The sequence below is a fragment of the Anas platyrhynchos genome, chromosome 1 (genome assembly GCF_047663525.1).
Source record: "Anas platyrhynchos isolate ZD024472 breed Pekin duck chromosome 1, IASCAAS_PekinDuck_T2T, whole genome shotgun sequence".
Taxonomy (NCBI): domain Eukaryota; kingdom Metazoa; phylum Chordata; class Aves; order Anseriformes; family Anatidae; genus Anas; species Anas platyrhynchos.
Window position 1 is genome coordinate 45,629,684 of NC_092587.1, and position 25,372 is coordinate 45,655,055.

The following is a 25,372-nucleotide window of genomic DNA, read 5'->3' on the forward strand; positions in this document are numbered from 1 at the left end:
TACAGGATGACACAAATCTGTCTTGATCTGGTTGGAAGGAAGTAAAAAGCAGTTGGGAAGAAGTACTACAAATTAATCTTTTTTCCCCAAATTGTGAGATTTTGCTTTACAAGCATGAAAAAAAATCAAGACATCCTTTCCTTTACAAGGGCACATACTCCTAAGTTACGTAAACAAATCACAAACTCTTCTTTACAGCAGCGTTCAGGATGCTACAATTCTGAAGTCCCTATGTTTCCCACTGTTTTTTTCATCAAACGGGAATATAATAACAATGTAATAGTTGGTATTTGTTAAAACAAGAAGATTAATATTAAAGGAAATCTAAATTTACAGTAAATTCTGTGGAATACCTGTTCTTAATCTAATGCTATAGTTGATTCCATGGAAACAGTAGTAGTAGTCTTAAAAATTGAAAAACATTAGTTTTATTTCCATGCCACTAATATGAAAAACACAAATAAGTTCAAAGTTAATGCAAAAATATTATTAATTTTCCAATTATTTCTTTCATGTAAGTTTAGGTTAAATGCAGTTACAATCCACAAAATTTTCCTTTTTTTTTTTTTTCCTAGAAAATCAAAAATCAAGAAAAACAAGAAAACAGCAGTCTCAGTAACGAGGCCATGAAGGACAGAAGCATGGCACAGTAACTTCAACAGAGCATAAAACTAGCACATCCACCAAGCATCTCCTTAAGTGGATGCCACATAGAAGCCAGCAAATAAAATAAGCAAACGAACACCACCACACTAAATAGGCAAATGAACAGCAACTAAGGGCCACTTAGTATTTTTACTTTAGTACTGAACTTATCAAGCATCCAAAACAATACCAGAGGCTTGCAGAAAAGTTGCTCTTTACCCTTACCTTTGGCTGTCTGGAATATGGATACTTTACCAGGTTAGTGGCTGGCTGATTGCTAGTTTTCTCAAGAGCAGTTTGGCTCCCCTCCAGGCAGACTGCTGGCAAATTTGGATTAGTCACTTTCCTCTCTGTCTCCCCTTATCCACTTCCTAAGCACTTTGTACCTGTTTCCAGTCTACTACTGTCCTCAACTTCTGGGGCTCACTTTTATCCCTAGATTTATTTCTTTCACATAAGAAAATTTACTTACTAAGCACCAAAGTAGTATAACATCCATTACAATCCCAAGGAAATTGCAGAGCTGTAACTGTCTTTTCAATTCTGTAGAAAATCCACTATGATGGGAAATATTTTTGCAAACAAATAGGAAACATGCTGGGATGTATTTCTTTGGTTGTGGGCTTTCTTGTATCATTAAAAGGTATTTCATGTTGATGTATTACACTCGTTAGAGTACAAACCCTGATATCAAAGTTTCGTTTTTGAACTAGAAAATAGTATTTTAAACATGCAACTTGATATTTATGTAATAATACATCCTTTTCAATGTCTCCAATACATTCTAGATCCATAAGATCTTCATACCAAAAGAAAAGCAACAGGACTTTTAACAAACGTTATGAAAATAGTACACAGCGTTACATTTCACTCATGCATAGGCATTTTACCTGAAGTGTTTTATCAGCTCCACATGATGCTATTCTTTGTCTGTCCTGAGAAAAGCAGGCATGGTAAACCGCATCTTTATGTGGACGAACAACCAGACGGGAGAGGTTTTTCAAGGATTTTTTATTTCTGCAAGATAAGACGGTGGATTTTAGATGAATAATAAACTCTAGGAAATCTTACTCAAAATCCTCCCTAAAAAGATAACATTTGTTCAGACATCTTGAGCAGCAAGCTTTAGAAACAACTGGCCTCACAGCCTTCATGCAGAAGAAGGGAAACACAAATTACTCCTTTCCCTGAAAATTTTCGTTGCCCTCCAACACTTAAAGCTTAGGAACCATGAAAGATGCTATGTGCATGAGAAACTAACATGCTACTTCATGTGCACAGCTGTTGCAGTGCAAGACAGTCTTCCTCATGACATCTTAATGACGGGGTATGTGCTATGTCCAAATATAAACTTATTTACAAGACTTCTTGCTCTCCTACAGTTTCTCTTTGAATTTTACTCAAAAACAATCACACATTTGTTTAGATCTAAGGAAAAATATTTCAGTTTTACAGCAATGACTCATTTTTCATGGTTCTTGCCTCACTTCAAAAAAGACTTAGGATTAGTAGCAACTGTAATCATCCTGTTAAGCCAGGTGTTAATACAGAAAACTGTCACTGTAATAGGATGATTTTTGGTAATGAATATATTGTTACAAGATTTTTTTTTTCTAGGGTCAATAAATCCATGTACTTTTTTGTTTTTTACGATCACCAGCTTCAATCTTCAGGCTCGGTGATTGAAAAAAATGAGTAAAATATCTTGAATAAGGTTACTGAGCTTTAGAACAAAAACAAATTTCACTGCAAAATAGTGAGTCATCAAAACATTTCTTCTTCCCTCATAAGGCTAAAATTACTAGTCAAGAGTACAACTTACTCATCTGCACATCCAGAAACCATTCTGAGAACCCTGTTCTAGGATTCAAGACAAAGTCATCCATCTTCATTCTGCTGATTTCAGCTTAAGTCTCCTACATCCAAAGTAAATGCCCTAAACTACCTGGAGACTGACTCTTCTAAAGCATGTATCTTTCAATTGTTTTTGTTATAATTCTGTTAGCTATTCAAAACGAAATAACCAAATATTCAGTGATGATAGAATTCAAGTCTGCCTGGTTTGATCTGCCTCGTTATTACCCTGATTACCCAAAAATCATTTTGTTTCGTAACCATCAAAGATTGCAGAACAAAAACACTGAACAGGAAGAATCTAATTGACAGTTACACGGTCAGATGACTACTGGACTACTTGCTATACTGAAAAAATATTTATATACGTATACTTTTTCCTTAAATAACTTAATAAGATACTATGGCATCAAAAAGTTATATAAATGCCAAAAATATCAAATTGGGGTAGAGATTACAAAGCCTTTTAGTATTTCTCACCTCACTACTTCCAAAAAATTGACAAGTTAACATAACTACTTTCTTTTTTTTTAAAGTGCATATTTTACTAGAAAATCTAACAATGTACTGCAAACACACAGTATTTGCCCCGCATTTCTAAATTTTCTAAAAAAAAAATTTAAAGAATTGTCAAAGAATCTCAATTTCATCTTTGTATAGATATTCAAAATTAACAAATCACTGAGTAAAAAATATTCCTTTATTTCTGTGTAAACATTACTAATTTGTAGCTTTACATATCCAGTTACCCTCCTTGCACAAATGCCTGAAAATTGTTTCACATACTTTTCCCATGAAAAACATTGTACTTCTTAAAGTCCTTATAAAAGCCATACACTATATTTAGTTGTACATGAAATGATTGTATTGAATCAAGGGATTAATAGATCAGCAGATGGATTATTGCTACTTACATCCATTCCAAATAAAATGCTCCTGTTTCACTCTGAGCACGTAGCTTGGCTTGTTGATATACCTCTGATGTGTCTGGTTGACAAAGACCCAGCTGTATAATGTCAGGAAATGGCTGTCGCCCAAGAAGGTGTCCATTTAAAGACAGAAATTCTTGGAAATTCTCACGTACTATGCTATCCTATGTACAGAGCAGATAATATTTGGTAACACATACAGAGGATACATTTTCTAAGTGCACTTTGCTTTTTTAATTTCCTATATAGATTATGTTCTTACAGAAGCATTTAGTTCTACTTAGTTCTATTAGCAAGCACATATGATAGACTGAAATATATACAAGCAAGTTTAACTTCATGCTGCCTGTATGTCTCACTTTTTAAAGTTTTCTACAGAAACTCCCATAAATACATAAATAACATGCAATTAAAGATAGAAAATCATATTTTGAACAGACTGATCATTTACCTTTCACATACCTTTTGATCCAGGACTGAACTATATTCCACATATTCATGAATCAGATGAGCAGGCCCTACCAATTCTGTTTTAGCTTTAATCCAATCTAGAGAAAACATAAGCTCACGGAGTTCCTACAAGAAATACAAATTAAAGTTCAGAGCATGAGTTCCAAGACTGCATCTACCTAAGAGTAGGAAAAGCACAAGAAAAGCACAAGAAAACACAATAGATATTTAATATACAATTAATATACAATCAACTTTAACTGGAGTACAATTGACTCTAGTTCAAAAGTTGTGCGATTTCCTGTTTCCTGCTTCTTACTTGAATGGATATGAAAATTCTGGGTATAGAAAACTAAGCTTGGTATTACAGGGAACCAAAGGATTGTTTCTTCTCTGATTAGTTGTACTAAGGAATGGGGAGGATGAAACAAATCTTGACTTCTGTAGCATAGAAGACCTGATTTATGATACAACTCTGAAAGAAGTTTCTTCTAGACCAGTCTGGCAAAGATCAATCTGCTAATAGTGATCTGTTGTTGTTCACAAATGAAGAGTTTCAGTAAGAAAAAGATGTTATAGTTGCATTGAATTTAAAAATGAGAGCTACCTCTAGAAGAACAGAAGCAAGAAGAAGTATTAAAATACTTGCTGGGATCAGAAAACTCTGGGAAGTGTACAGTCATAATGAGAGAGGCTAAAGAATTCTGAGATGCTAGTTCTATAAAATATAAAAAGGCTAATTATAAAAACATCTTTCTTACAAACTGAAAGCAAAAAGACAGATAATCAGTGAGATAAGTATGATTTTAAGATAGATTTGTAGCCCACAGTCATTTCGAAAACGCCTGTAGGTACACAAAATATATTCTATACAAGTCAGATAAACCATCTCAGAAGAGGTTCAGATGAAAAGTTTTAGCATGTGAAATAAAGCAATTAGTCACCAGCACCAAATGCTATTCAAAGCATAAAGAGATCCAAGTGAAATTACAGAAAGTAGTTTCTACTACTGATCCATGGTTTGTATCTTATACTAACTTAGTACCTAAAAAACAATAAGTGGCAAAAGTGATGGCAATTTTTTTTAAAGGCTCCAAGGTAATCCTAGCAACAGAGATATGCCCATCTAACTCCTGCCTAACATGAAACGGCTCCTGAAGTCTGTCAATATAGAGAATGAACATTTACACAGAAATTAATATGACATAATGGGAAAAAGTAACAATAATTCTATAGACAAAAAAAATCTCTCTTCACCGATCTAATCAAATCATCTGAATAAATCGATTTACTTTTATCATACAATGTAGCGAGCCTGGATTTTCAGAAAAGCTTAGGGAAGATTTCTTACCAAATCTTCCTCACCAGGAAGAGAAAACAAAGAGAAAAACACAAACTGTTTTAAGAAATATTCTCATGAACTGGTTGAAAAGACAAAAAGACAAAGGGTAGAAATAAAGTAGTTTACATAGTAATAGACAGTGATTATCAGTGGACACCCTAAAGAACCTTACGTTCACTGTTTGTATATCTGCACAAAAGCCTGGGAGCAGAGAGGTTTGAGAGGGAAGAAGTGGCCTGGACGGGAAGGGCAAGCATAAAGGAGAGAGGTGGGGGAATCAAGAAAAGAAACAAAAACCCAGCCAGAACTCACCTTCTGCATGTTGGCACCAGCCATGTGATATGCTAGGAAGTTATACCAGTACATGCAATCCTCTTGAGATGGAATAGGCATGTTAAGCTTGTAATGTTTCTTGTACTGATTTACTATGTTTTTATGTAGCTCCTGCAACATGAATCAAAACACACCTTCAGTGAATACTATACCAAAGTACGGACTGACTTTAGCATTGAGGTTTATATTATTGTTATTTCTCAAAATAAGATGTCAACAGATGAAATAAGAAAAAATTATCTTCAAAAACTGTACATATAATTTATTGTAAAAGCTTTCCCCAGAAACAGTCTCTGGATACTAAAGCCAGAAAAGCAAGCTGATAACCTTCCTTCTTAGACTGAGAACAGCTCTCGAGTCACTACAATAAACAATATATATATATATAAAATAGCCAATATATATATAATATAGCCAACAATAAAAACAACCCTTACATATGTAGAACTAAAGCAAGACTAGAAAACATACATGAATCTAAAGACAGCAATTTGCTTTTTCTTCATATCTACTCTTTCTGCCCCTTCCTTCAAAACTGATAAATTTATTTGGCCCAACTTTTAGGACATCTCCCTGCAAGCACTGCCTTAAATTGAGAAAAGGAGTAAAAAGCGTTTCTCAGTATTACAGAAGGAATTTTCTATTCTGGTAGGGTCTTGATTTCTTTGGAATTATCAATGGAACACTCCCCCTCCTGATGGAAACATCTTTGACAGAGACACAACGTGTTTAGAATCTTCTTTCAGATTAGCCTGAACACAGGCTAGGCAACAAGTAGAGAGAATGGCTCCAGAGAATGGCTTGGGGTACTCGTGTATGAAAAACTTGACAATGTGCTCTTGCAGCCCAGAAACCATATTCCGTGCTGCATCAAATGAAGTGTAGCTAGCAGGTCAAAGGAGGAGATTCTATTTAACAAAGGAACATTTTCTGAATGGAGAACAGAGTTAGAGGTAAGTAGATTAGCCAAAACTGTACCTGAAGCTGGTTGCGATTCTTCTCTGTAAGAAAGTCAAGTTGAAGATCATGTAAATAATAATGAAATGACTTCCCATTACGATCACAGAACAATAGTGATTTGTTAACAAACTCCTGCAGTATATCTTCGACTTCTTCGGTTTCCATATCCCAAAGAATACAGAGCACCTAAAAAAGCACATTAAGACAGAAAAGATAATCAGAACTAATATCATAAAAGAAGTGTTAACTGACAACAAAACACATGGTAAAAGTTATGGACATTTTACAAACTGTAGTAAATTCAGTAAGTTACCAGTTCTTTCATACCAGACTATGTATATGACAGATAATACAAATTAACCCTTCATTTGTCCATTTGTGATGACTTATGATGGTCATATCTTTTCTTAAGAGAGACGAATTTCATAAGAGTTTAAGCCCTCGGAGAGCTCAATTATTAGTTAGCACAACTAACTAAAGAGCTATATATGCAGTGCATGTTAAACCAATATTATGAACAAGTTTATTCAGTTACAATTTTTTAGTTTCACTACTGACAATAAAAGTCATGATACAACAATGGACCCAATCTACCATTTATTATTAAGTTGAATACACAAGTTATACACAGTTACAAATTTTATGACTAATTCATTGCTTCTAACTCACTAAAAATCACAGAATATCCCAAGTTGAATGGGGTCCACGAGGATCACAGACCAATACATATACACAAAGTAACAACAAAAAAAGCCCACACTGCATTTCTGTTATTACCTTAGTAGGTACTTTAACATCTTTTGGAAGAATAGAGAGGTCTTTATAGTAGTCTTTAAAATCATTATCCAGTTGCTCAACACTTATGGACATTGCTTCATCAAGGGCTTCATAATCATAAGACGAAGATTTTCTTATTCTTTTAAATTGCTTGTTCTGCAGCTGTTTGAGATAGTACTCCCAGCGACTGGGGAAGTCTCGCAATAATGCGCCTATCAAGGATATCACAAGAGGAGAACCTGAAGGAAGAAAATAAATTTAATCTTGGAGGTTTTCAAGGAATAATTCAATAGTTTAGTAGTTGAATAAATCTGGTAATTTTCCCAATTCATTGGTAAAATTCTTGAGACGTGGAAGACAAACAAAATATGTTATCTGCAGATGTTATTAAAAACATGTTAAAATATGTTATTTGCATATATTATAACATGCAGACACCTGAAAAAACACTAAGTTATCATCTTTTAAATATACTGGAAAAAATACACTGAAAAGAACTACTTGAAAGATCATCACGAGACACCTTTGTTTAAAGAAACAGAAGGCATCCAACAAACACGTGTGTTTTACTTAAGGGATACAGTATCAAGGAATGTTTCCCTCCTCTTTCTCTAAGTCAAAACACAGAAGAAAAAAATCCATTGAATGGTAAATGGCAAGTTAAAAAGTAGAAAGTATCATACCTTTGCATTCTCTTATAATGCAGTTAGCTTGTTCTGGCAGTTCTGGTATTTTCATATTCACAAACAGGGATAAAACCTCCAGCCCTTTCTCATGTGCAAGTCCACTTTCTACATGAATCTCATATTTATTGCCTAGACACAGAAACACAGGGAAAAAATAAAAAAGATTTTTTTAAATGCTGTGGAAATGAAGATTATTTTCTGATAAAAATCTGGAGCAAAGGATCTGGTTCATGATTTTATGCATAGTATTTTATTCTTAGTACTAAGCATATTACTAAGAATAGTAGAAAAATAGCATAAGTAAATCTCAAGTTTTCATTATGGAAAAAAAATAGCATTATGTGCATGTCATAGCAGTGACTTCTTCATACTGTAATCAGTTTAACAGCAGCAGCATCACACAGGCTAATGTATCCCGTTGAGAATCACTGCACTCTTCAATGTAGATGTTGAACTTTTAGGATAACATTTAACATGTATTTCATGTAAGAGCATAAGGTCTTAGAGAACAGTCTTCTGAAACTTTGTCACTTATGCGCAAGTTGACGGACACAGGTTCTATCAGATTCTTTTAAAAGCTCACAAAACCAAACTGCATACATATATAATCACAATTTGTAGTGCAGGATAAGAAACTGTTCCTTACCAGACACAGCATCCGTTACACTCCTGTCCCGGCTGGTAATAAGAACTTGACATTGATTATCAAATGCTTTTAATACCCAGGAATCCCAAATATCGTCCAGGACCAAAAGAGACCTAGGACAAGAGAAAACATTGCAGATTTCAGATCAACTATTAGTAATGAGATCCAGTATTTCATCTTAATAATTAAAGAACATTTTCAGAATTAATAACATACCACTTTATAATTTTCTTCCACTAACACGTAAGATATCTTAAGAGGGCATTAAACACTGTGCTAGAAAGCTGAATGCAAGTATCTCCACAATAAAGTTTTTACTATTTATTGCTTTTACTTTAACCATTTTACCATTTGATCCAATTTTTACCCATTTATGGCTGCAATTGAAGTGCACTTGATAAATATCGTTTTAAAGACTATTTCCATTAGAAGATGTCAGGAAAATCAGAAATATTTACTCCATTTTTTAACAGAATTCTGCTTGACACAAACTAGAGATATGCTTTGAGATAAACAATTTCAACTTCCTCTTAACTCAAAAATTAGGATAATTTTTTTCCTCAGAAAGAGTAGTCAGGCATTGGAACGGGTTGCCCAGGGAGGTGGTGGAGTCACCATACCCAGGGATGTTTAAGGAAAGGTTGGACATGGTGCTTAGGGACATGGTTTTGTGGGTGACATTGGTGGCAGGGGGATGGTTGGACCAGAGGATGGTGGAGGTCTTTTTCAACCTTAATAATTCTACAGTAAAACAGAAAAAGGAAAAGCAAAAGATGAGAGAGTTAGGATGTTCTCTTATGGTTTTTTTTTTAGACGCAGAAACATGTAAACATAACACAGACACTTTAGATGATTAGACCAAAGTAACTGACAAAACTTTCAGAGTAAAAGAAAAATGTTTCATTTTACTGACATCACCTGGGATATTTGCGCAGCATTAGCAAACGAAGACGATCTTTAGCCTCCTCAATGTTAAGTGGTGGTCTCTGTGAAAGAGTAGAGTCGTGTTCTAATCTACTACAGAGATTTTGTAGTTTTATAAGGAGCCCTGCTTTGTCCTGTTTTCCAACAGAGATCCAGTGAACTCCTCCTGGAAAGTAATCTGACAGGAACAACAGTGTTAATCATGCTTTACATTTAAAACTATAAGTATATATAGCAGATTAGAACAGCAATCAATAATGCAATTTAAATTAAAATATAAACTGCAAAGTCAATTGCCAGCAACATTAAAACTCATTAACACCATTAACACAAAGTTGATTCTACAACACTACTGTTTTTTATTTTTAAAGGAACAGACTCTGTAGCGCAAGTTCCCACAGAGAATTCACACTGCCACTGATGCTGCCCCTCCTCTCTACTTGCATTCCTGCCTGATCCTTGACAACCCCTTCTGCATCCAACCTTCCTGCTACTCCGACTCAGCATTCATTGTTTTCACCCTTCAGAAAGAGGCTGGAATGTGAAATCATTACAAAACAGTGAGTAAGAGAGCATCTAGAAGAGTCAACTGCAGCAGAGGATGATGTATTCTCTATCCCTCCATCATGTTTTCTGTTATCTCAGTTGCATTTTCTTCTCCAAGTGTCCTATGCAGAAAAAATACTAGAAAATTATTTATGATACACTAACTGTAAGCTAACATGATACTAGTATAATCACACCACAAACATGTGTCATTATTAAAATCTATGTTATGTTTTGAGCATGGTTTTTTAAACTCACATAGCATGGGTAAAAGTCTGACTCAACAAGCAGAGTCCAAAAGGAATAAAGACTAAAATGATTATTTTACACTGACAGAAATAACAATTTCAGGTTAATTAAGGGTATATCTACTCTCATACACCAAAGCAGATTCCATGGTGAAAAGGTATTCTCAATCTTTTTCCATACATTAGTAAAATGTTTAGTGGTCCTAGAGCACTAAATGGCTATGAAAGCCATAATTTGCAAGCAAACATTTCAAAACCATCTATGGAATTTAGCAACCTAAATACTAAATTACTTTTAAGATGACATAAAAATACTTCATCATACACACCCAATATGTGTATACTTGTAGCAATCTATAAAAACAGAGATGTTTCTATAAAGGTACCTTCCAAGAGCTGGTGATCCCTTAAAGCTTCTGCTGTTAAAACAGTCTTCCCACAGCCTGCCATTCCGTAAACCGTGACCCAGCCTGGATCACTTCCCAAGCTGCGCAGTTTCTGTTTAATAGCATCTACCAGTTCTGGCCGAGTGACAAACACAACCGGTCTTTGTGGTACTCCTCCTTCACAGAGAACTGTCTTAACTGAAGTTAAAAACAAGAAACGTGAAAATTGAAAGTAATTTCTAAATATGACACCTCTTCAAAACAAAGCAAAACAGAAACAAAACAAAGAATCCTCTACCAATAACTAGTGACTTTTTTCCCTAGCTCATGTCCCATACAAATGCTCTAAAAGCTACCAGACTAACAACACCAGATACTGAAAAAATATTGCTTGTTTGACATAAATTACTAAGCAGGTACCAACTTCTCACCTACGGTAGTGTTCCAATTATTAGCTATATATTCTGCAAGCTAGACCTAGTTACATCAATCCCAAGAAGGGAAAAGAATTAACAACACCAATAGAAATTATGGCAAACAAACACAGGAGCTCAACATTACTATTCCCAACAGCCAAGTCATTTTCTCAGCCAGAAGCTACTGTCCCAAGGATGCAGCAGAAAACAAAATACGTTATGTAGGGCTTTTACTTCATGGCTAACTGCACAGCATTGTGGCCCATTGTGACCCATGCCATCCTTCCTTTTATTGAAACTAAGACAGCAGGACTTGTAAAAGGGCAGCTAAAGCACAACAGGAAAGTAAATGTGCACCTAATCTGTCCACTAATGGCCACACTGCGAGGTGCTGCGCATATTATACTAATAAATTTTTTAAGTCTTACTCAGGCAATCAAAAACCACATCTCTCTGATGCTCCTTAAAATGTGCAGTGCCAAAAATATACTGTAAGATTTGTTATTTAGTCAATGCAGTAAGAAGGCTCGTTCCATTAGAAACTACCAGCTTATTTTATATCAATCAACAATGACAATAACTACAACGTATGTAAAGTTTAGGAACTTAGAGTGACTAAAAGATCTGGTTGAAAGAAATAACCAATTAATTATATCAACTGTTGGTAACTATTGGTATTTGCTAGTGAGAGATTATAGGTTAATCTTCAGGGAAAATGTCAGAATTTCGGAGGATTCAGCTATTTATGTTAGATTCAATTTCTTTAATATATACGAGTCGTTTTTCAACTTAAGTAAAATGTTACAACTTACAAAAAAACCAGGAAGTTTCCAGTCTTTTCAAATACACATCACTAAATAAGAACATTTTCAAGATGATCTATGAATGTCATAACCATCCTCTCCTACCATATTAAATATATGAAATAAAGGGAATACTGATTATTGTGCTAGCAAAACAAGCAAATACACTTGTCATTTACTCCTGCTTCATTGGAACAGGTATTATAGATAGTCACTTAGCAAGGAATAAAAATACAACTTCTCTTTACTTTCAAGCACAGTGATCGCTGTAGTTACACTTACCGTAAGAAGTCATTCCATCCACAGAACTCTTTCCATTACCAGAGAAGACAGGAATGCCATCCTGAAGAAGTGCAGCAAGATCTCTGTACCCTTCATGAAGCAGTGCATTATAAAAGGATCTATATGAATTATTATCTTTTGTAAGAATAATGTTTATTAGCATAGCCGCTCGCTCCTTCTGTGTGTTCTAGAATAAATATTAGAACAGATGTTATACAAAACTAGGAGAACTCAGAAATCATCTAATCTATCAGTCTGTCAGTTATAGACCAAGATTATACTTACAGAAACAAGCAACTATTTGAGCAAGCCCTCAGCTCAACTTTATGAGGTGCAATAAAGACTGCAAGCTAAGCTTACGATTAAAAATGTGCTGAATCCAGTAATGATAGGCAGAAACAATTATTTTTAAAAAGGACAATAAAACATATAAGCAGCCTAGGAAGATTAAAAAACAGTGAGAGATGATTCTACCTGTTGTTTCACTTTCTCTTCCTCCTCTGTTGTTAGTACTTCGTCAGATATCATATGATCCATAATATAACAGGTCTTGATGTCTCTCTCCAGAGCTTGACGATTCATAAGTAAATAATTTCTACTCTTCACATCCATGTTTCTTCAGTGTGTCTTTGTTTCTTCAGTGTGTCTTCAAAAAAGCAAAAAAAAAAAAAAAATAGAAGTCAAGCTGGAACTAGAACATAACTTGCAAGTACAATGAAAACAGTTTTAAAGTATCTTATGAATTTTTGTTAGAGTTGGAAAAAGTAGAAGAGCAGCCGCGTTAACAAAGAATAGAGTGAAATCTTCAGGCAAGCTTCTGCAGTTTGTAATAGCAATCTAAACAATTTAGTTGTTTTTCACTTCTGTTCTGATAAAATTATTTTTATACCACTGTTGCATAAGTTTAGTTACACTGCTTGGGACCTACTGGTCCAGCTTGGCTGGACAGCACAGCAGCATCAAGAAAGTACAGAGGAAATTTAATGTAATTCCTCTTCAACAGAGTAAAAAAGATACATTAAATATTTAAGTTTTAATAGGTCACAAGCTACTGTGAACATGAATAATAGTTTTCAGGCATTATGTAGATACCAAATGAAATTGTCTTAAATCAAAACATACAAATGAACGTTACCATAATTAATCTACTACAGCCTAATACAGTGTTCAGTTTTGGGCCCCTCACTATAAGGGCATCCAGGTGCTGGAGCATGCCCAAAGAGCAATGAAGCTTGTGAAGGGTGCGGAGAACAAGTCTTATGAGGAGTGGCTGAGGGAGCTGGGGTTGTTTATGCTGGAGGAGAGGAGGCTCAGGGCAGACTTTATCATGCTCTACAACTACCTTAAAAGAGGCAAGGTAGGAATCAGGCTCTTCTCCCATGCACCAAGTGACAAGACAAGAGGAAACAGCCTTAAATTTTGCCAGGAGAGGTTTAAAGTTGGATATTAAGAAAAATTTCTTCTCTGAAAGGGTTGTGGTGCATTAGAACAGGCTGCCCAGTGAAGTGGTTGAGTCACCATCTGTGGAGGTCTTCAAAAGCTGTGTAGATGTAGAGCTCAGGGATGTGGTTTAACGGTTCACTTGGCAGTGATAGGTTAACAGTTGGACCATACGATATTAGCGGCCTTTTCTAACCTAAACAATTTATGACTTTCCACAATTGCTCCACTTGGAGGCATATAAAGCAGGTATAAATATAAATATATACATATAAAGACTTCATTTAAACATATACACTGTATGTATAAAGACTTCAGTCTTTATAAATTAATGAGACTCAATGAACTACTTGCATTCGCTGTGAGAATGGAAGTTTTAATTAAAAAAAAAAAAAACAAAAAACAGATACATACTGACAATTTTGGGGGTGACAACCCAAAAACATTAACTGAGGTCCTTTATCACGTTTCTGTCACTTTATGTTTATGAAAACTTGCAGAACTAAAGATTCACGGCCTGTGCAAGCTTCTCGCATATTTGCCAAGTGCTTCTGTGTATTCCCTCCTCGCTCTACGTACCTCGAAATTCTGAACTCCTTGGATCGTGTAACGGGGACACAAGGACAGCTCTTGCGGTTGGCAGCACTGGGCCGAGCTACAACCAAAAACAAACCCTCAGAGCCTCCCACAACACCAACCCAGCGTCCTCCAGCTCCAGGACTCCCCGCAGGTGCACTCCGATCCCAACACACACCGGAGCACCCACCCCTGCCAAAGGCCGGGCTAAACCTTCCTGTGGCAGCCCCTGGGGCACAAGCATGCTTTTACACGCTTCCAAAATTAAAGCTATTTCGGGGGGAAAAGCTTTTCAGTACTGACCAAGACACCAATCGCTCCTTTCCCCTGCACTCCCGGGCAGGTACCGAGGCCGGTGGCGCACCGGGGCTGGCTGCAGGAGCTTTCCCTTTCCCTTTCCCCTTCCCTTTCTCTTTCTCTTTCCCCAGCCGCGCAGCGAAACCAGAACAAAAACCGCAGCGGCCGCAGCCGCCTCCCCGCACCCCGCCACAGCCCGCCCGCCCCCGCAGGGGGGACATCTCCCCGTGTCCCCCCGACGCGGGGAGGGCGATGCCGGTTACCTGCCGCTCAGCGCCGCCGGCTGCGAGGCCTCGCCCAGAGCAGCAGCCGCTCCCCGCCCAAGCGGCGGCCCCCCCACGGCCGCTTCCTCCTTCCGGGCCCGGGGGCGGGCGGAGCGGCGGGGCAGTCCCGGTGCCGGCGGCAGCCCCCGCCCCGCGGCGCACAACGCGCGGAGCCTGGAGCCCGGAGCCCGTGGCCGCCGCCCCACGCCGGCGCAGAGCCGCGGCGGAGGCCCCAGCGTCCTGCTGAGGCGGGCACGCGCCTGACGTGGCGAGCTCGGGGCCGCGCTTCTCGCCCCGAGCCGTTTTTCCGTGCTGCCCCCCGCAAGGCCCGCTCTCAGCCCCGCTGGTGTCGGAGGGGACACGAAGCAGCGTCTCTGCTAGGCGTTTGTGAGGGGGGACGCGTTTTATTTTACTTTTTCCTGCCTACTTCAGGCTCAGAGCACGCGTCCCGGTGCCGTTACTTGCTGGCAGCCCAAAGCTTTGGACGCTTGTGACACTTTTAAACAGGGCCCTGCAGGCGTGCATGCAACCAAGTAAGTATCTCTGGCATCCAACGTTTATATTTCGGCGTGTGCCTCAGCTGCAGTGCTAGGGAGTGATTCGGAAAGAAGCACCGCGCTCCGGTCCCAAACGGTGCTAAACCAAGCCCAGCACGGGTTCAATTAATCTCTTCTTAATTAAGTGCTGGCGGACTCGGGTCTGACGCTGCCTCTGGGTCTCCACGTGGCTGGGCAGAGTGTGAGCTTCTGCTGCCTTTGAAAGCGGAGATCCACTTAGCTGGACCTCACTTTTAATGAAAATAACAGTTCTTATTTTATCTAAATGTATTATTTCATTATTCTTCCGTATTTTTTTCTGTGAACGGCTTCATATTAGCTGCTGCCTATAGTTTCACAGATGAAATAATTGCAACAGGATCATATCTAAATTAAATATTTATTTGTAATGCCACGTTGATAAATGAGAGGTAACACGTTTTAAAATGTACAAATACTTAAAACAGGTTACAGAAACTTCTGCTAATACCGTGACAATAATCACCAACTATAAAAACAATTATCGTGCTTATTTCAGTTCTTGTGCTTTTAAATATCTCTTCAAAATGGCTAAAATAACAGCTAACAACAGCTAAAATATTTCTGGAAAGGTGAAATTAGCTAAGGTTTGAAGAGCCTGTGCTCAGTTTGAAAACTGTGCTCTGTTGTATATAAAAAAAAGTCTTAAAGTCTTATGAAAGTATTGTGGCATTTTATGGAAGTTCACCTCACTAGGTAAGATATTAAGCACCAAAGGAAACATTTTGGCGGTATTTGTGTAAATAAAAAGTCTCTTGTTTTGTTTGGTAGCTCTCTCTTTTGCTTCTGCTTTTTGAAAATGCAAAATGTCTGAAGTTAAGCAGAGGAAAAAAGGCATCTCTTCATCCAAGACCAGTGAAGATTCTCAAAAGCTTGAGAAGCACAGTAATCATGGGAAGCTGGCAGGTCCCAGGATGAGCAATAATCAGAGTTCCTTTTGGATAGACTTGAGGACAGCCTCGAATGTAATTTCCCTTGCAGCTTGTCTGGTGCTGACCTGGTAGGTAATCCTCTACAGTGGATTTTAATATTTTCATTTATATTCTGTACTGTATTTGGTCGTGGACAACAAGATTAGTAATGTTTGAATATATTGTTTGTATTAAATGACTGCAGAAACATGTTAAAGCTAGAAGGGTCAAGAAAAGAATAGCAGTATTCACAGGTGTGGAAATATCGTTATACAGTGAGGCATTCACAGAAGCTTAATCTGTTTAATCAAGCTGAAAGTTTAAAAGGTGCCTTGCTCATGAATTGTAAATATCTGCTTTGGAGGCTACATCTAACTCTGAAGAGCAACTTAATCTTGCAGTAAGCACAACAAGGCTCAGTTGGCAGGGAATAAATAAATCAACAGCAGAAGGGAAGTAGAGTAAATTTGCTCAGCAGCGTGGTAAACTGTTCTTCATGCAGTCTTCAAGAAGATGACATAATCTTTGTAAAAGATGTTCCAGTATATCTTAATGACATCCATACCTTAGTTCCCTCAGAAACTGAGCTTCATGCAGAACTGTTATGATGAAATTCTCAGAACTCTAGTGCAAGAAATTAGTCCAGACTAGTACACTCTTTAAAAAATCTTGAAGAACTTGTTCTTATTTTAGATAATGAAATCTGTGTGATACTAAGTCTTTGATAAATGCATGACATACATAAATAGATACACATAAAACATGGGGCAGAAACATCACTAATCATTTTATTTCTCTGTGTCATTCTGTTTATCAATCTATAGCTATCACTTCTAGCTTTCATTACATGCCTTAATCCATGTAGACTATCATAGTTCTTTTAGAGACTTCTAACTGCTATGCAGTATACTAAAGAGTATCAACTTATGATAGTGCAAGTATTTTAAATAAACTGTATTATTCTAGATAAAATAGCTCCTACTACTAAGAGGACTGCTGGATAGTCTACAATAAAGCTTGTTTAGGGATTAATAGATGTCCAGTAAAAATCAGGGGTTTGCTTGGTTGTCACACTTTGTTTCTGCTCCCAAGTTCACAGCGAGTAAGTCCAATTTGTACATGAAGTACAGAACTGAGGTATCTGCTATCTGTTCCCAAAGCTAGCTAGCATCATCGTAACAGAAGCTTTACTATTCTTGGATGGTCACATGTTGATCAATGTTAAATGATTAATGCTGTTTAATGTTAGGCAGCATTAGCTTAACCAGCCTTTCTAAATCTAAAGGTTGATATGCATGGTTTTGTGATGCTTTGCAGGAAAGTCCAAATTAATCTTTTGTGTTTTATTTCTGCCAATTGAATTATACTTTATCAATGAAATATACTGCTTTAACTGTGTGGCAAAGTATTAGAAATGTGTGATGACCTCATTGTATTCTCTGAAATCTTTGACTTCTCTGCTGTTTTCATTTGAATGGTACCCTTTGTAAAACTGAAGCACATCTACAAATAATTCCTTATTTTTACACATCTATTGGAAACTGGCAATTCCAGTAGGAAGACAGATCAGGTTCATTAACCCCTATTTTTTGTCCTGTCATGTATTGATCTAGTAAATTCTATCAGCACAAATCTCTGTAAATCAGATCCTGGAATGCTTAACTGTAGTTACATTTACTATTTATTTGTAATTTTAAGGTTCCTATTCCAGCAGTCAGGGCGATTTGCTGATATGGAAAAAAGGTACAACTTCTTGCAGCAAGAAGCTGAAAAATTCCTGGACATGGAAAATAAAGTCAGCTTAATTTCTGAAAAGGTAATCAGTACCATCTTAATTGGATAACTTCTGATGAATGTTTGTTATTGTCTTATTTCATTGCCCTTTAGTCAAATTTAGCTGACTCTTCTTTTTGATAATTTTTATAATGTGTTCTACTTGCCTATGAATTGGCCTTTGAATATTTCATTGAAACATTTGTGAAGACAGCACAAGAAATCAGGTCTCGCTTCTGATTCGTTAATTTCATTTGCTGATTTGCTACTGAATCTTGTTCAGGTTGCACTTTGTTATTTATGTCTTTAAAATGAAGATAAATGTAAAATCTACCTTACAAAAGTGTTTTGCTGAAGATAAAGAATATTCTGAAGTACTCTGTATTATACTTGCAATCTAGCAATCATTGAAAAAAGTTCAAGGAGTGTGTTGCTTAGTATTATTTATTTAAATCCTTATTTACTGACCCTGTGTACATATTAGAATGAATATTAATACATTAATTAACAATGAGAACATTGATAAGGAAATCATAACCATGGTGAAAGTAGTAGCAAAACTCACTTAGTTCATTGAAACCTATGCTGACTCTTGAAATATAAAACTGATTTTATTCTTACTAAAAAAGACACGTTAGGAATAGGATGTCTTAATTTTATTAATGCACCTACATGTGTCAATCCATTACCATCATTCAAGGATGTAAATATAGTAGTTGTATCTCAGTCTTATTTTATTAGATGCTAAACTTCTTAGAGAACTTATATTTATGCACATACTTCATTCTACTATTACTGTTCTGTAGATAATTCAAATATACGTTTATTTGAAGAAAAGTTAGTTATGTAGTAGACCAGTTCTAGTAATAGGAAAGAAACACTGAAATGTTAGGAGAACAAAATAGTATTATTATTATTATTATTATTATTTTTCATTGCTATGTGTGACACTATCCAGTAGAAAACTTAGGCTGGCTGCAGAATTATCACTTGTATTTTAGAAAGAATGAGAACATGGCTTATGTAAGTGATGCTGTTTTAGCAGTGATCTCATAATGTTGTCATTTATATATATAAACACCATAATTATGCTATAATTTCGGTGTTTATAATACTGCATTCAGATACACTGCAAAATGTTGCATGGGATTTAGGTTGATATAATTTACAAAAAAAGGTATGTGTTCTATGGAAATTCATCAACAAACGTACCTTTCTATGTGGCTCTTTAATGCTCAATAAATCAATACTTTTAACAACAAAATGTGAAAAATATTAACATTGAGCATTATAACAATTAAAGTGGCTTCTAAGGGACTTTATACTCTATTAAATAAAAGCAAGTGATTTTCTAGTCTTACTTTTGTTAAGTAGATATGGACGTTGTTTTGTGTTATAAATACAGCTTGAGTCTTCTGAAAGTATCCTACAAGAAGCTGCTTCATCTATGTCTGTGATGACTGAGTTTAAGCAGGAAGTATCTACTCTTCATAACATCATAAGGGATATTCAGAGCGATGAACAGACTCTCTCTATAAAGATGCAGAGCATTAATGAGAAGTTCCAAAATATTACAAATTCCTGGAGAAGAAGCTTGGATGAAATGAACACAAACACTAGTGGAATAAAATCTGAAGCAAAGCTCATACATACAGAAGTTACTTCCCAAATTAATGATGTTGACCAAAGAATTAAATCCCTTTCAGAAAGATTAAAAGATCTGGAAGACAGCACAGCCAGAAATATTAAAACAGTAAAAAGGCAAGAAGATGATGAATTCACTAGAGTTGAACAAAAGTTGGATTTACACGCAAAGGCAGTCAAGAAGCTGGAAGAGGAGCAGAATAGTCTGTTAGCCAAGGACGCAGACCTGAATCAGAAACTTGCAGCCTATGAACCTAAAATTGAGGAGTGCAAGACCTATTTGCCAACAATTGAAAATGCTATTCATTCTATTCTTAGACAATCAAGTGAATTGCTAAGTATGGAGAAAAAGATAGAGGGATTGACAACAAAGCTGTATACTGTGGAAAACAACATGTTGAAAACTGTCTCTGATACAATGATGATGCAAAACCTTCTTGAAGGCATTCAGTACAATGGCAGCATATTGAAACTGCAGAATAAAACAGTGGTTGTAGAAGAAGTAGTACATGACATAAAATTATCTTCAAGTGCTGAAGGGATGACTTTAGAAGGCTCTAAGTTAAAAAATGACCAGGATGGGGATAAATGAATTTGGACTTAGGGTTTTCACTAATGAAAAAGCACTTTAATAGTTTATTTATAATTTGACTCTAGCATATGCAGGGAAGAAGGGAGAGGCTGAGGGGGGGGATACAGACATCAGATTAAAAATTATAACTTATATCTCATTTCCATTTAAAAAAAAAAAAACACTTTGGTTTTTATGTTGTTACTTCTTGTGACCATATTCCATGGACTTTGTAACACAGTGAACTAAGTTCTTGGCTCTAGGCAGCCATACGCTGTAGATAATTCTTAATGTTACATATATCGTAATGTTTTTGTGCTTACAATACAGACTTCACAATGGGAAGTGGGAATCTCTGAATGTTATATGCAAGAAAGCACAAAATACGTGTTTAACAGCTGATGCTGAATTTTAGATACAACAACACTACAGAAAACACTAGTAAAGTACCTCTTACTGAGAACCTTGTATTTTATTGGTATTTACAGGTGGGGGGAGTATATAGCAGCTGGTGTTATATTTTTATTTCTTTGACTTTGTGCAAATAGCCTCATTAGACTTCACCTCCATCCTTTTCCTTCCTAAACTCAGTCACGGTTTTGTTCTCCCATTGAAGTCTTTGGACTATGTATAGACTGAAGTCCTTACTCCTGCTGAGTTTCTTACTCCATTATTTCTTTTGCAAGTTCAGTGTGATCAGTCATTGTATTAGACTGAGAGTTTTTTTTTTTATTGCTATTAGAAATGTTACAAGTTTTCCTCTATAGAATGTTCTCTGTTGTCATAACATGACTTGTTTGGTATTGGTTTGCATTTCAAAGGAGAAGAAACTGTTAACAGGGTCAACTGAAAATGTTTCCTAAACTTTGGTGAAACAAGGACTGCAATTCCTGGAAGACACTGATTTATGCACTTCAGGGAGGGGAGGAGAGAGGAGGAAATTATTCATAGATCAGTTAAATCTATTCATAGATAAGTTTTCACAGGGCATAGTGCTACATTATAGTCCTGGTAACTGTATATTGAAATTTGGATCTCAGGACCACCATAATTTTGTGTCTACAGATGTACATCTTGGTAATGTCAATTTTCTGAATTCTGGGAAGGAAATTGCTTAGGCAGTATGAATGTATAATGTTTATGAATTAATTTGTTTTAAGTTATTCACGTTTTCTACATTCATTTATCTGTACAGAATTATTCTTTAAGTAGTTAATGCTGCACATTCACAATACTAATTAAACTCGTACTTCTCAATGCTAAGAAATCAGTTTCATATATTTATTACTCAGGTACAGATTACATCTGTTTACAGTTAATCAATAAAAATATATTGGAGTGTATTGCCCTGTCTTGGTGCATAATCTAATTAAAAATGAATTGGTCTTCCAGAAAAGAGTACAGAATACATACTTTAATGTTCAGTGTTTGATTAAAAATACTATAAATATATACTATACTAAATCTTTTTAAATATTCTTCACAAGTGTGTTTTACTGTGTTTTTATTTCATCTCTGCTTGGAGGAAGAGGTAGCACTATCAATGGTATAGTGCCCAGTTTAATGCCTTCCATCAACACTGTCTGTGTTAAAAATTGAATTTACATAAGATGGAACAGGAAATCCTCATCCTTAGGAAAACCAGCACAGCTCTTTATAGTGTAAATTCTAATATTTTGTTTTTAAGCAAACAGCTCTGTGCTAATGAGGAATGACCGACACTAACAAGAAGTTAAAATGCTTGTTTCTTTGGTGTTACTTTTACTACTGGCCTCAGAAAAAAAGGATTAGTATGATTTTGTGAAACAAAGTATAGCCTCTAGAATACGTTTGCTTGCTTGTTTGGTGGTGGGTTGTTTTTTTGTTTGTTTGCTTTTCCTCCAAGATCTGCTCTGGCTTATTGACGATAGAACAAATTAGTATCATTCATGCAGGTTAGCGGGTCAAACCTATTCTGAAAACAAACCTATTCTGAAAATTTGGTCAATTAATAAAAAAAAGAATAGAGATCGTAAAACACTTTCTACTGAGTTGCATGGGAGCTTGCTCAGCAACAATACAAATGTGGATGATAAAAAGCAATATGTGAGTCAAAGGAAGCAATCTAGATTAAAAGTTTGCCATCAGACAGTACCCAAAGGAATTTACATTGTCTAATGACATTCCAATTTAAAAAAAAAAAAAATAGTAAGATTTGTTTTTGGTTTTGTTTTTAAAATTAGCAGTGTGGCTAACCTTAATTTTAATTTGTTTAATTTGTCAACCTCTGTTTTAATGTTGTGTGTGCCTAGTAGCAGAATTATTAGCTTTTAATAGTCAAGTGGATGGTTGATAGGATACTTTTTATTAGTCAAGAGGGAAATTACTGACAATTAATCATTTTAATGAAGATGCATCTTGAGTTGTGAAATACCAGTTAATTGGGAGCATATGTTGTTGGTTCTTTAACAAATAAGCATTGTTATTGTTCTGCTTACCCTTTCAATGTGGTGATTAAGTTTTATGTTTGAAAGGAAACATAATTTAAAAGTGCATTTAAGTATTGAAAACAACCTGGTAGTCCTTTAATAGGGTATTAAGATAAGTGCAAAAAACAGGTGCAGTACTGAATAAAAGATCTGTCCTTAGTGTTTCTCATAAAAATAGTAATAAAAAATACAGAAACTTTATATTTTAATCTGAGTTTTCAAGTATTACGCTGTTGCCAGAGAAAAGAACCATTTGCTAGGGAAAAATGTAAGATGGTAGCTATGCCTGTCATAGATCAGGTTCCAGCCTTCATGTGCATTTCCACTTCTGAAAACCAAGCTATTTCTAGAGTGTATGTTTGAACACCTGACCTGCTCCTCTCTTGTATCTTTTTCTAGTATCTTCTGTAATTTGGAGTCTCTGTTGCTTTAAAATTAAATTTAACCATTATATCATAACCTGCATTGCCCATTTAGGTAGCTAGTCAACAGTTGTTACTCCCATGAAGAATCAGCATATTCCCAACCAAATTTCATCTCAGATTGAGAACTAAGTGATAACGTAAATGGTTCTGAAATATTTCAACATGTCTGTACTGTATTTTTTTCCTATGACGTATGAATAGGAGTGCAGATATTTTAATTTCTTCCGCTCAAAGTTGAAAACCAAAAAACAATCATTAAAAAAAAATAAAACACAATAGTGAACTAGCAAATTCATCCAAAAAAAAAAAAAAAAAAAACAAGAGTAGCACGTGTTTTCCCTCGTTAACATAGTTTTCAGGAAAGTGGTCTGTCCAAGTAATATTTTTTTGTGTGATGCATTTTGGTGGCTATTTAAACAAAAGAGAATGATGCCTAATTCTTATCTTTTTTTCCTCATGTGAATGTTTTGTTTAAAATACATGTTGCAATCCCCAAAATAAAAACACATCTGTAAACTATGCTCCTTAATTTTGTAATAAAATCTTTAAAGTAGGCAACTTTCTAAAATGTTTCTGAATATCTTCTACATGAGTCTTTCTGGATCGCACAGATTATAGACAATACAAAAAATTCTGTAGATTAAAAGAAATTTGCATTTGATGATTTGTTTTCCTCCCTCCCTTACAAATGATACAAAAAAGATATACATGTAAAACCTTCCTGTATTTTTTTAAGAACATAAAAGTAGTAATATTTGAATTTGTTACATATGCTGAAAGGAAAAATGAATATCTTAATTGTATTGTAACACCAATTTATTTCCTAAAGACATGGTTTCCTCTGAATTTCAGTATCAGGATTCTAAGGTATTTCATTAGAGTATAGCTTTAATCTTGATGTGAGAGTTAAGTTAGAAAAATTGTCAAATATTTTTATTTGTGTTTCTCTAGTGTGAAAAGACTTGGAACTTATTGGAACAGCTGGAAGATCTCCAAGTAACTTCTCACATTAAACATCTACAGGAAGATATTTATACAATGAAAACATGGTCTAGCAGCATAATTAAAAAGAAAGAAGAACTGCAGAAGAATTTAACAACCCTTTTTAATGCAGTTACAAGTGCAGAAGAGAATGCAGCTTCTGTCGCAAAAAACATAACTTTGAAAATTGTGACAGTAAAAACTGACATAAGGCGTATTTCAGGCCTTGTTTCAGAGATGACAGCATTGACAAGTTCTTTGCAAGCGTTAGAAGATAAAGTAGAAAAAGGTGAAAAGAAGACAGTAGAAAACATAGGTGACCTGCTTACTAGTAGCATTGACCGAAGTACAAAGCTACAAAGCTTAGCATCCAGTAACGCAAGAAAAATTGAACAAATTAAGACAGCATTGTCTGAGTTAAGGAATGATTTTGACAAACATTCAGATAGACTTTTGAATCTTGAAGGTGACAGAGCAAAAGTTCTGAAGACTGTTACATTTGCAAATGATTTAAAACCTAAGATGTACAATCTTAAAAAAGATTTTGCCATCTTAGAACCATTAATAAATGACCTAACACTGAGAATAGGAAGATTAGTTGAGGACGTATTGCGACGTGAGAAAGAAATTGCTGTACTGAATGAGAAATTGACCAATCTAACAAGAGTTCAAACTGAGATCGAAGATATGAAAGATGAAGTACCCAAGATTTCAGAGATGAATTGATCACTGGGAGATGACATTGCCTGGAGAATAGCAGTGTTTGAGGACTGTTCCTCCATCATGAGTAGTACTAAGAAGGAAAGACAATAGTTAAACGCTTCATTTGGAAGCACATTGAAACTTAACGAGAGACTTGTCCTCTTTCTTTTAAAAGAACGGAAAAAAAATCATACTGATTTTGAGGGACAACAAGCCATAATCTGAGCAAAAAACTTCTTTGTGCACCTTTGTGTACATGTATTTCTGAAGCATGACACTATATTTAACAAACTGCCTATTTTGTATAATAAAACAGTATAAAAGCATAAACTGTATTTATCTTTGCTTTCATTCAGTAAGCAAGACCAAGACTGGCAAATCTTCAGCTTCCCTTTGCTGCTTCAAAGGAGGGAATAAAATTGCACTTTCCAAATAAACAAAAGTTAATCTAACTACACTCGCAGTTTAGTGTTTTTCCCAATACATTAATTCTGAGCAAAAACTTTTTCACATCAATCA

The 25,372-nt window shown here is 35.7% G+C and overlaps 2 protein-coding genes across 5 annotated transcripts in view; one reads left to right on the forward strand and one right to left on the reverse strand.

Moving 5' to 3' along the window:
* Positions 1-14,944, reverse strand: part of APAF1 (apoptotic peptidase activating factor 1) — a 34,684-nt gene extending 19,740 nt beyond the window's left edge. The window contains exons 1-14 of one of the 3 annotated variants that reach the window (XM_027452411.3): positions 14,804-14,944; positions 14,247-14,322; positions 12,702-12,873; positions 12,228-12,414; positions 10,727-10,924; positions 9,541-9,724; positions 8,623-8,735; positions 7,974-8,105; positions 7,291-7,529; positions 6,532-6,699; positions 5,533-5,664; positions 3,891-4,004; positions 3,414-3,592; positions 1,536-1,662 (exon numbers count right to left, since the gene is read on the reverse strand). In XM_027452411.3, coding sequence (XP_027308212.3) covers positions 1,536-1,662; positions 3,414-3,592; positions 3,891-4,004; positions 5,533-5,664; positions 6,532-6,699; positions 7,291-7,529; positions 7,974-8,105; positions 8,623-8,735; positions 9,541-9,724; positions 10,727-10,924; positions 12,228-12,414; positions 12,702-12,839 — 1,911 coding nt within the window. In that variant the 5' untranslated portion in view covers positions 12,840-12,873; positions 14,247-14,322; positions 14,804-14,944. Of the gene's footprint in view, positions 1-1,535; positions 1,663-3,413; positions 3,593-3,879; positions 4,005-5,532; positions 5,665-6,531; positions 6,700-7,290; positions 7,530-7,973; positions 8,106-8,622; positions 8,736-9,540; positions 9,725-10,726; positions 10,925-12,227; positions 12,415-12,701; positions 12,874-14,246; positions 14,323-14,803 lie in introns of those variants that run through there. The other 2 variants (XM_027452425.3, XM_027452440.3) reach the window with 2 other exon arrangements.
* A 253-nt stretch (positions 14,945-15,197) lies between these two features.
* On the forward strand, positions 15,198-25,305 carry IKBIP (IKBKB interacting protein). Of its 2 annotated transcripts, none has more exons than XM_027452488.3 (4): positions 15,198-15,336; positions 16,150-16,378; positions 17,988-18,105; positions 24,122-25,305. In XM_027452488.3, the coding sequence occupies exons 2-4, from the start codon at positions 16,185-16,187 to the stop codon at positions 24,875-24,877; spliced, it is 1,068 nt and encodes a 355-aa protein (XP_027308289.2). In that variant the 5' UTR covers positions 15,198-15,336; positions 16,150-16,184; the 3' UTR covers positions 24,878-25,305. The 2 variants fall into 2 exon arrangements, with proteins under 2 accessions (XP_027308289.2, XP_005024580.1); XM_005024523.6 differs by lacking the exon at positions 24,122-25,305 and adding an exon at positions 19,468-23,690.
* Positions 25,306-25,372: the final 67 nt, after the last annotated feature.

Coding starts and splice junctions, on each gene's coding strand:
- IKBIP (XM_005024523.6), top strand. CDS start 16,185: ATGTCTGAAGTTAAGCAGAGGAAAAAAGGCATCTCTTCATCCAAGACC. Junction 16,379..17,987: donor GCTTGTCTGGTGCTGACCTG/GTAGGTAATCCT, acceptor TGTAATTTTAAG/GTTCCTATTCCAGCAGTCAG. Junction 18,106..19,467: donor TCAGCTTAATTTCTGAAAAG/GTAATCAGTACC, acceptor TTATAAATACAG/CTTGAGTCTTCTGAAAGTAT.